The 12,500-nt window shown below is 38.6% G+C and overlaps 1 protein-coding gene across 1 annotated transcript in view; it reads right to left on the bottom strand.

Annotated features, from left to right (window-relative positions):
- LOC101855002 (b(0,+)-type amino acid transporter 1) overlaps nucleotides 1–12,500 on the bottom strand; it is a gene marked incomplete in the record, with an annotated part of 58,518 nt that overhangs the window by 21,439 nt on the left and 24,579 nt on the right. Inside the window, 2 exon segments of the mRNA XM_013079422.2 lie at nucleotides 1,454–1,717; nucleotides 11,949–12,050. Coding sequence (XP_012934876.1) covers nucleotides 1,454–1,717; nucleotides 11,949–12,050 — 366 coding nt within the window.

Raw genomic sequence — 12,500 nt, 5'->3', positions numbered from 1 at the left:
GTCTTTTTTTCATTAAAATAAACACCCATTTATCTTAAATAAAAGTTGAGATATTTGGGCTTGAAGGAGGTAAAATTTGCCAAAAAAAGGCAGCCAAAGCTTTGTGATTTCCAATGTTTCATAGTCATTGGGAAGTGAAAATTTGCTATTTATATGCCTTTAATCAATGATTTTCAGTAAAATCCAAACAGTTATGTCATTTTTATTGACATAATATGTGTTGAGCCCCCCCGAATTCAATAACAAATTATAAAAGGGGAATACAAATTGGTCGCTTTTAAGGACAAGGGGGCTATCCAGAAAAGGGTTGTTTTGAAAAAATCGAAGGTAAAGTTTTTACCCCTTGTTCAGGTTCTTTAAAAGACAAGGAAGAGCTTTCTCTATAATCAAACAAATATACACACCAATGAAACCAAACTTCTCCTATAAGTAGGGCAGTGCCCACTTTTGGTGTAGATCAAGATTTCCGAAAACCCCCGTAATCTGGGTTAGCCCTCTTGTCCTTAAAAGCGACCAATTAAATGTAGTTTTCTTAGATTTCATTGTATTGATGAGCACCTGATTTCAAGCAAATGCTATAGATCTTGGTGTTTTCTACTCTACAATAGTGGAGATGTATGGGCACACTCTAACAACAGCAACAACCCCAACAGTAATGATAATAATAATAAATCTGTGCTTCAATACATCTTTCAGTTAACATTGTCTGGATGAATAAAGCATTCCAGGTATCGTTGTCGGGAACAAAGCCACACTGTTTTTTAAAATATATATCTCTAGTCTTAAGCTGGTAAGCCTACACTAAATATAGAGGCTCTCTCTGGTACCCATGTGTATGGAACTATCTACTCATTCTCTTTCCTCAACTATCACAGACACACAACACACAACACACACACACACACACACACACACACACACACACACACACACACACACACAAACACACACACATGCACACACACACACACAAACACACACAGACATACAACCATTTACTTTGGTCACATGTGTATGGAAATATCCACACATTCTCTCTCCTCGTGCGTATTGAACTATCTACTCACAGACACACAAAGCTCAGACAAGCTTCAGGTCATGCAATACTCTAAAAAGAGACCCATAACTCAAGAGAGTGAACACAATGACTTGCTCATGAATATACAAAACTCTCTCACTTTCTCTCTCTCTCTCTCTCTCTCTCTCTCTCTCTCTCTCTCTCTCTCTCTCTCTCTCTCTCTCTCTCTCTCTCTCTCTCCTTCCCCCTCCTCACTCACACCCAATCCCTGACTCCTTGATATACACAAAAATCCACTCACAAATGGATGCACATGACAAAGACACGCCCCCCCCCCCCCGCCCTTTGCGCTCACCCTATCTCTTACATGTAAACAAGGAACTGTTGACAGACAATCTCCAGATAGACAAGGCATAGACAAACTGATGTACTCACAGATGCACAAGACAGAGACGATCTTCACGAGTCCGTCCGGCGCCTCACAGTTTGGGTAGAACGGTTCGATGACATAGATACCAAAGCTGAGCGAGATGACGGCAAAGAGGCTGGGCTTGAGGACAAATACGGAGACCCAGGAGAAGAGAAAGGCTGGGACAGGAGCCACAGTCTTTGGGAGACTTTTTCCCGCCTCTAACAGGTAGGCGTACTCCGCGCCAGATTTGGTGATCAGAGTACCGAGCTCAGCATACGCCAGCGCTCCTGTGAGGGGACCGGAAGAGAGGGGGAGAGACAAAGGAGGGCACGTTGATTATCAAGGCCAGGAGGTCTTGCCACAAGCAAAAGAACAAACCAAGAATAAAACATAATAGTGAAAAAAAAATCAACAACGACATCGACATAATGATAGATAGTCATAAAGCACACAGCAATAGCATGTATGAAAAAGGAACAAATATAATAATATGATGGAACAGTGGGGAATTACATGTATATCAGGGTGCAAGTCAAATGATGGCAGCTGTCTATGGAGTAAGTGGCACAGACAAAGTTTATGGAGAGATGGAGAGATAACTTCAGTAGATGTAGATAAATAATACAAAGGCACACACTCAAGTGGGTTCTACTACAACAAGAGTGCCCGCTTCTCCAATGCAGTATGCTCGTTCTTTATAAAGCTAATAATCATTTAAAATCGTTCAGGTATGGGGTAATGTTCCCTCAAAGAGTCAACTTTACTCAGTTCATGTACATGTCAAAAATAAGTGGGGCGTAATTGTGTGAGTAGAGTCAGAGAAAAAGATGATATTATTTACATAAGAAAATTGGTTTGACACACAGGCCGGCCTCAAGCACCTTGGACTACACCATTGTGCTCATGAAAATGCTCTGGTAAATTTATCACAAAACGAATACTCAAAGCTAAAATCCATCTTACCAAATTTGAATCTAATTTCAACTTTGAACATTTAGTTTTCAGATACCGATATTAGATTCTATATCCTGTTGAATATTCATTTTGAGTATGCTTAAAAGACGAATCATAGAAGAGCTGAAACTATTTGAAATTGTGCCCGAAGTGCTCTTCCAATAAGGTTGTAATTTACTCAAGCAAATCCACAATGAAAGAAAAATAACAATGTTTAAAAAAAATAGTGATCTTTATTGGGAACATTAACTCCATATCTGTTCAAGATTACAGAACGAGAATGGCAGCTGTCTACAACACACGTGTGTAATGTTGGTTAGATTAGAAGGGGCTTTGGGATTTCATTTTAAGTATCTGAGAAGGGAGGGGGTGAGTGAGAAAATAGGGTGGGGGGACGGATGGGGATATGATGACTGAAACCATGAGCCATTGATGGCAAAGAGAAAAATGAATCATTATTACAAGAGAGTATAAAAAAAAGAAAGGAACAAATAGAGAAGCATTGAAAAGATAGTTCAGTTATGTTATAGTTCTTAACAAGTTTTACCTGATGTTAGTTAAATGTGTGAGACGAATGATAGTCAATATTATTTATAGAGTACACAAATAAGGAAAAATATATAAGTGGCACTGCACGACGCTGGACATACAATACAATAACATGGCGGTAACATAAGTTCAAAAACAAATCTTCAAATTTGAATAATTATGTTTTCTGGGAAGCGATGAGGAATTGACCAGAATAAGAAACAGAAAAACATTTTGACTCATTGTCATTCCGTTGACAGATTCAGATGATTGAATTTAAAAGACAAACTATAGCCATGGGGTGAGAATTCTTGCATTTGGTTTAATTCTCAATACAGTTGTTTATTTAGATGGAGCCACTATTACAGTATACATAAAGAAGAGGATAAGACGAGCCCTTGACTTGAGATTGATTCTGACTAGTCCTAGACACCTCCTACAAGTACCCGTGTACCCTAGCTAGTGATGCAGCAAAACAGAAAGTGAGACAAGCCAATGAGCTATACAGAAAAACCTCCAGACAAGAAAAGGAACAAGTTTGTAATACAAACAAGTTTATCCCAATTTACAGGGTAAAAGCTCAAGAGAAAAGCCACATGGAACCCGGAGAAGAGCCACAGAGAATGATGAACAGAAATGTGGAAAAACAAGGAATAATGTAAAGAGGCTAGCCCAGGATAGGGAAAGGTGAAAATTATTTGTTCATGACCTATACCCTTATGCAGGGAGAGACAGGTAGTGATGATGATATCTCAGTCCTGAAGTCCTGATGACAGCATGTATATATATATATATATAAGAAGTAAGAAGTAGATGCTTTTTGGAACATTATACTGAACCAAAGAACTTATACGAGACATAGAACAGTCTTTTTCTGAACTAATTTTAAGTCTTCACTATGTTCAACAAGCAAAACACTCCTATAGACAAATGTGAATTCTAACAAGGCCCAGCATCATAAAACAATTCAGACAACCATCAGAATCTCAAGTCGGGGATAATGTAAAATCTGTGCATCTCTAAGCACCAAAAGATAAATGACCAAACAAAATTATTTTTTCTAACGTCTACAAAAATTCCAAAGGGCGAGGAGAATACGTGGCTATGGTGATGAATTGACAACATCTGACGATTAAGGAAAGCACATGCACAACCACTAGCATGAACTTTCCGTAAGCTACAAGTGAAATGAAATGGTGAAGTGGTAAAGGTTTAATGCCCATATCAACACTATTAGGTAACTTGAAAAGGACCTCCAAAATTAACGTCAATCTCAGAAAAGACCAAACCAAATGGGAAATTCGAGTAAAGCACCTTTCCCAAGAACACAACATCGGACTGAGCAAAAGATCGAACCGTAGGCTACTGTTGATGAGGGAACTATTACTTTTAGTTACATAATACGTCATGTTAAAGAAGTTAGTATTACTATTGGATGAAGAATGTATAAACATGTATTTCATTTCCCTTAAGGAGGGTAAGAGTAGAGGTGATCATCTAGGAAACACACAGAGAATATAATGTTACCGATAATGTGGAAAACCAAGGACAAGATGGACATGCAAATATCCCAGCAACCCCTCCTTCTTCCCCAGGACCAGAAAAAAGACAAGCCCTAGACTGTCATCTGCTTCCTTTTTTTTCCGCACTGGAGAATAATTATGTTCTCGCTTTCTTTAAGCCACAAAAAAGAACAACTTTTCCCATAGTAAAATGAACTCGCGTCCTCTGAGTACAATAGTGGACAGCTTGACCATTACACTATAGATGTCGGTTCTCGGAATAGTTTTTTGCATTTTTTAAAATACAAAAAAGAATGAGAACACATTCATTCCCTTAACATTTATTTTTGAAAGAATTCTTCACTTTCCAACTAGGCATGGAATGCCTGGATTACTCACATAGTCGGTAACACAGAAACCAATAATATCATATCAAGTGTTAGTCGAGCACTCGACAGACAGTTTAGACACATGAAGTCATGGCGGTCAGCTGGAAGCCTGAAAATGAAACATTTGTCATCAGCATATGAGATCTCTTGTGCACAACAACATCTAAGAAGAGAAGAGGTGTGCCAATTGGGAGCTGTGCGGTCGTATCCAGGCAAGTAGGACTTCAATACTCGTATTGTATTGAGATGGGCCATTATTGCCATCTTGACTTTGTAGGTTGCTTTCACCACAGATGTCAAGAAACGAGACGTAGGGGGCGCAAGTCAAATCGCTCATACTCAACATTTTCTTGGCATCTTTATAAGCAGAGACCCTTAGAAAGATTTTTTTCAGTAGATATTGTTTTTAATTTCAGGTTGCGTAAAGAGAAGCACACCTGCCTATTGGTAGTTATTTGGAGCTGGAGAAACATTAAGATGGATAGACAGAACAGCTCAGAGGTAAATTAAGGAAGTAGAACCTTCCAGTGGGACCCTCCAACAACCCACCGAAGAAAGATGTAGGTCAACAGAAGCTCAATAGATACCACAGGAGACAAAATGTCTTCAGTGACATCCAAAAAGAAACTGTTTTTCAGAGAAACAAGAACGGGCTCTAACAATCAAAAGGCCTTCAATATAATAAAAACATCTGGAAGAAAGTCCACGTTCTCAGGAGAGGAAAAAAGTAAAAGTAAACTCAGACACCTCCTCCCCCAGAATGGGGCTGACTTAACCCACTACTTAGATCCAAAGTCACAGTGGGGGTCACAGCGGGGTTGGTGCTAGGTCTTGCAAGAAACAGCTGACTGTGATCGTCAACGTGCACAAAGACATGGGAGGTTATTCTTTATTTCTACCGTGACATATTGGGTCGGTGTTGACAGTATGTCTGTCTATGTGTGTCAGTGTTGTAAGTATGGGATTGCTCACTTGTCTTGTCCTTCTAAAAATATCTTTCAGGGGTTGCTATTTGGGGAGGGAGGGGGTGGGGTGGTAAAGTGGGGAGTGCAAGGCATAACAATGTAGCATTGCAAATTCTATAACACATACCAGACAAAACAGAACAGTACAACAGTAACATGTTGGTAGCAAACATGAATCGATGGAATGGATGGTTATGATGACGAATCAGAAAATTCAAGTAAGAAAGTGTTAGTTTTTCAAGTCTCATTTTGTACAGTTCTTACAAAAAACTTAACTTAAAAAAACATTTCTGAAATCTTCCTACAGTCCTGTTTTAAGCTTTCGCTGAAAAGTTCACTGAATATAAGGTAACGACTTTTGACATAGATTATTACATTGTATGATAATGATAATTCTATGAAACTGTTAACAAATCGGAGTATTATATGATTATTCCTCACATAATACAATCATAATTATATGCATTTGCTTCTTTAAAGTACCATACAGTGAGCTGAACAATCCAATTCCACCTTACAATACAGGCACTTCCCATATAACAGCACAGAATAAAAATGTTAACATCAATTTCTTACTTTCTGATTGTCCTTTAAATGGAATTCTTTTTCCGTATGAGAGCCAATATTGTTACTTTGATGGTAAGCAGCAAAAGTTTCTCTAAAATAATATAGCAAGATAAATAAATAATCCAAGTGAAAAATAGTAATTCACACTGGACTTTCCGTTGTTCGGAGCAAAATGCACTAAATGGCTACATTGTGTCACACATAATGTACACATTTTAATCATAATACATTACGTTGAAACTGACATAACAACTTAAAATACAAATTACACGACTCAGAAAAGTAACGAGCGTAAAATCAAGGAAATCAACAAAATGTGCATTTTTCATGTCCTTCATTTGTGTCTCAGTTACCCTAATGATAACGCAAACAAAGACATTAGATCTATTATACTTTTCTTTAAATTGAAACTGAAAACTAACATTATTTCAAATAATGAAAAAATGTGTGCAATGGATGTGTTCGTGATGAGAGAAAGTGGTGTGTGGTGTCAGATGAATGGTAGATGGAAGACGAGAGACAGTAGATGTCAGATGGCTGAAAGATAACTGATAGATGAATGATAGATGGCTGATGTGAGACGGTATTTTTTGAGTCAGACGACTGACAGATGACTGATAGATGAATGACAGATGGATGATGAAATATCCCTGCAGTGGTCTACTTGATTTCAATCACTGCGTGGACGTTAGGAAAATTCCCTCCACAATTTCGTCATTCTCAACACAAATAAAACCGAGTCCATATGAATTACGACTGAAATTTTTAAGAGCAGATGACTACGAGTGTCTGGAAAATATTTCACTTACTGTGGATTACAACTACACTCTACACAACACAACAAACATGCATGTAATGATTACACAGACAACGAACATCCTTCTCCCCACCTGCACGACACAGACACACATAAAATAAAACAACAACTAGGTAACAGAAACAAACATGAAACCACAAAGGACACTACAAACAAACCATAAACATGAATAGACCTGAAATGACAAATTCTGAATCTACTGTTTTGACGAAGGCATTACAGTATTTCTACCAGTAAACAATTCTGAAGCTGATAGCTTTCTTTTCTCTCCAATCAAAACTCTTTATTTCATCAAATTCTATTCCTTCTCAACAAGGAGAGATAATATAGAATTTCCCACCCTTGACAACAATAAGTTAGTGAAATTACTCATTCAGGAATACATTACCCTCACACCAAACCCCATATATACCGCTCAAACTTCAGATTCTCTTGCTCTTCCAAGTGGGTTTGGAACAGACATTGGCAGTCATGGTTCTTCTGTCAGTCCTACACTAGGTCCTCCTCAGAAATATTGTAATATCCCACTTCCAGTTGACCAAGAATTTAGACGTTTTGTATGTTAAGTTGGTCTTGAGCTACCTCTATCCTTTTCTTCTTTTAATCCCCATCCCCCCCCCCCCCTTTAAAGTAAGATAGTACAGACATGATATGACACGCCATGTTTGTCCAAAAATGTCATCTCTTGTAAAAAGCTTACGTACCCACAACCCTGAAGGCATCTTCATTGTGCTCATCCACAAAAAAGTCTGACGCTTACTTTGTATGTAAAATAACCTTGTGAGCAAAACTAAAGTATCAGAGGTACTGTCAAATTAAGCGTTTCTTTGAAAAAAAACCCACTATAATCTCCTTTATTAATATAACAACTTTTCTCTATTGCTTTTAACACACTTATGGTTAACCTCACAATGGTATGAGACAAAACCCCCACTTACAACAAAAAAACAATACAAAACAAACAACATTTCCATAGCGTTTGCTTTCTTTGATGCCCCAGGTAGGAGAAAGCTAACCTTTGGAATAGCCAAAATTCTCAAAGAGAGCAAACACTACTATTCGTGTCAGCGAAGTTCATTGCAGTTTAAGCTAAAATTTTGAACCTGGAGCAAGGAATTAATGATCAATTTGAGTCCATTGTACCAACACTCTTTACATTTTTGTTTCAATTAACAACAATTTCAAAAAAGGGTTGCCCATTATGGCATTGAACTGCATCTTCGCTGAACACGAGAACACAGAAGACATATATTGCCAGGAATGACGCACTGGCTGGATAAAAAAAATAACAATACCGTTTCCCGCGAGAAAAGAATAAGAGTCAATGGTTTCTTAATTTCAAACAATTCGACTCTGTTCAAACAAAACCAAAAAGTTTCTTTCCGCAAGTTTAAATTCATAATATCTTCTTTTCATTGGCGGTTAATATCATAATGCTCTTCGCAAATTTTCATCTGCTTTTAAGTCCGGAAACTTTGCCACTAGGTAGGGCAAAGTGCAGGAAAATTAATAAGTCTTTCATTTTCCGGTTCTTTATATCCGACAAAAGTCGTGAATTGTATTGTGGAGGGAAATTTGACTACCAACATCACACAGACAAAAATTCAACTCGTGATGAACACATTCGTCAGGTAGACATGGCCGACAAACTTATACTCACTCACGGTTATATAGGGTGGGAAAAGTAATGGGCATTACATTATCTACACAGCTCTCTGGATGTCTGTGACAGCTGCTTTGTTTCAAAGAATTACCCTCCATTTAGAATTAGACTAAAAAAAGCAAAGAAAAATACGTAAATCAATAATCAAGTGGAAAATAAATGTATATATATATATTCATATGAAAAACAAAAATATAAAAAAAAGATTAAAAGATAAATATTTATCTAAATTAGTATGCAAACTTTTCTCTTTGTTTCTATGACTCAGAACAAGTTGCAAATATAGGCCTATGTCACAACTTGTGACCAGGAATGTGTATTTTCAATACTCTGAAGCGAAACATAAATCTACAAAATACTATATTATTTCAATTACGTTGAATTAAACTTCGTTGACAGATTTAAGACACAAGGGTCTTCAAATCACTTTACCATTGACAAAATAAGACCCACTTGCTTGGTATACCGACAAGCTACATGCTAAAATAAAATTATTTAATTTACATTGACATCCCTAATGAGATAGAAACGATTAGTGAGAATAATTTGTTTGTCTACCCGCTATAAATGTCAAGGCCATGTGTACCTGAGCTTCGATATGCCTTCCTTTACCATTGTCTACCTTGGGGGGAACTTTGCCATTCTGAGGCAGCATAAAAACATGGCTGCCACACGCCCTTGAAGTAGGAGGAGGGGGAGATAAGGCAGGGGTCCCTCCACCGGTTTGAGCTAGCCAATCGTGTGAATGGTAGGAGGATCGAGTCTGCTAGGCTAGCAACAGGATGGATATTGTGTTGCGTGTCAGTGACTGGGCGTGTACTTACATAGGTATTGTCTTTAGCTCCCTCCCCCCGGTAAGGAGGGAGGGGTGTGCACCTTCGAGTGGGAACAACACTAGTCTATGAGGGAGCGAGGGCATGGAGCCCCGCCCTCTAAAGCCACCAATAGCCAATGACAAGCCTGGTGAGGAGAGGCTGATTGGATCGTCCCTAACACATGTGGGAGACACGTGAAGGGCGGTCACTCCCATCATGTTGCTGAGTCAGACCGCACGAGAGTCGGTGTTGACCTGTCAGTTGGAAGAAATGGAGAGGCTGCTGAATTAAAGGGAGGGGACCGGGAGAGAAGAGGTCCCCTCCGAAGATATGAGACAGACAAAAACGGAGAGAAATACAGAGGAAAAAACAGTATTTATAAAATGAAGAGGGAAAAAAACCCCACCCGCCTCAAAACAAAGCAGTCAAAAGGAAGCCCTGCAGATGAGGGCCACATAAATTGATGACGAGAAATTCCGAGCAACTCAAGCAATTAAAAAATTAAGGCAACGTCAAGCAAAGAGTAATCATCATCATTATCAGTAAGATAAAAACATGTGTCATACATAAAGTGGGACTGAAAGAATGTCTGTGTGACCACGTTATCACAGACTGAGGGGTGGTATCAAGGTAGCTTACAGAACACCTGCCTACAGAGCGCAACCATGGTCAAGAAAACATGTTTGGTACAGCACAGTGAATAACGATGCTTCTGGTACTGTGGAAAGAAAATTACATTGGGTCTCCTTCCAGCCCCAGAACAACAGCAACAAAAACAACAACAACAATAGTATCATCATCATCAGAATCAACAACAATAACAACAGCAACAACAAAACAACAACACCAGGAAAGCAATTGGCCAACTAAAAGGTAAAACAAAAAATATCAATACCAATCTTTTTCTCGAAGAACAGGTATAAATAGGTTTTTGAAAAAGATGAATGGAGACATAATTTATGCGTACATAGATCAAAATCAATCTAAATACTAGATTATGTTTCTCTACTTCCTCATAAAAAACTGATATAGACAGACGGAACACAAACAACTCTAGGATACCATGCAATGAGAAGCAATCTCTTAATAACTAACATCAGGCTTACTTCCATAAATCATAAGAATAATTACTTCTATGAACATATTTCGGTGAGAGTAAAACCCATCTTTAGTAGTTACAAAACAAAGGCTCAACATTTACTTTTACGCTCATATATCTGTAATTCCCCCCCTCCTAAAAAGCAACAACAAAAAACAAAAAGATAACCCCCAAAAACACTCCCCCCAAAAAAACAACAACAACCCAACAACAACAAACAAACAAATAACCCAACACTTCTTTGAACATACATCCCTGAAGGTTAGTCTAGGGGAAAAAACAATAAAACCAAACAGCACGATTGCATGCACAGTATTATTTCGGCTGAGCTCATTAAAATAAGTAACATATAAACTGGACTACCCATCCGGTCCTATCGCCTCTCCTAATTTTTTTTTAGAGTTTTCGTTGCAAAGTCCATTTGCTCGAGTAAAAAAAAGAGCAAGCACGCCTACCTCCACCCCTAAAAAACCCAGTGATATGCCTTTAGGCAGCAATTTCCATTTTCTGAAGAATGTTCAATGCACATTACATTGATAGAGAAAAAAAAGAGGAAGAAATAACCACAACAAATAGCCAAACACCTCCGCATGCATAATGTGATGACTGAGGATGCATAATGTAACAATCAATGAGGCATTAATGTTGGACAGTGGCAAGGAACCCTTCATTATACTATACAAACAGAAATGACTCCACAATACAAAAGCATATAGAAACACGAGAGGCTGTCATTATACATGTAAATCCCACTTGCAGTCTAAAAATGACATATTACTTGGCACTTTGTCATATTATACAAACACAGTGTGACTTTACATAAGAGGTCAAGTTACACTAATAAGCCAATTAAGAATTTTGTTATGCCCTTGAAACATTTCACTTATATTCCTACCCCTGGACATTTACCCCAAAGTAAAGGAAGCCTATAAGCTTAAAGGTATCATGTAAATATGTGTAGAAATCCTTTTATACATTGACTCCATGGCGACCCACAAACTCCCCTCTCCATCCCTTTTCTTCTTGATAGTTTTGATGATATTATCCTTTCTAACATCAACTCATCAAACAACTTTTCTCCCACGCCAGGTACATGACGCAACAAGCCAGATGCCAGCCAGGCCAGACATCAGACTGACATCACAGAGGGGTGCCGGAAGAGACAACTGGTTCTGCCTCCCGCCGCAGGCGAGGTCAGAGCCCAGGTTGCCCCCCTTACCAAAAAGGGAGATCATTCCGCAGGCGACCCAGACGATCAGACTCAAGGCCACGGACCCAGTGCCGGCGATCACGCCCTTGGGAGAGATGAAGATCCCTGAGCCTGGAGACAAAACGTATGAGATCGTTTAAAGCAAAGAAAAACAAAACAAAAGGACAACAGAAAATCCTCCTCCAAATCAAACAAACAAAAATCAATCAAGCAAGCAAGCAAACAAACAGACAAATGAAAATACTAACAAAAAAAACCCTAATCAAACAAAACAAACAAACACACAAACTAGACACACCTTTTCATATTGACAAAATAACATACTTATTTTTCACGTTTATCTTTTTTAAGGACAACTACCCACTCTGTAACTCATGTGGGATAGGGAAAAGAGGACGACCAAAGAACATTTGGCTTGTGATGCGGATGCACTGGCCATGAGGATGGGTCAAATCAGGAGACAACTAGAGAGACTGGCACAAGATCGTTAGGGAGGGGAGAGAGAAAGAGAGAGAGAGAGAGAGAGAGAAAGAGAGAGAGAGAGAGAGAGAGAGAGAGAGA

This window comes from Aplysia californica, unplaced genomic scaffold, assembly GCF_000002075.1.
Source record: "Aplysia californica isolate F4 #8 unplaced genomic scaffold, AplCal3.0 scaffold00051, whole genome shotgun sequence".
In the NCBI taxonomy this organism is placed as follows: Eukaryota; Metazoa; Mollusca; class Gastropoda; order Aplysiida; family Aplysiidae; genus Aplysia; species Aplysia californica.
Note: the sequence above shows the minus strand (reverse complement) of the source record. Positions and strands in the feature narration are given on the sequence as shown.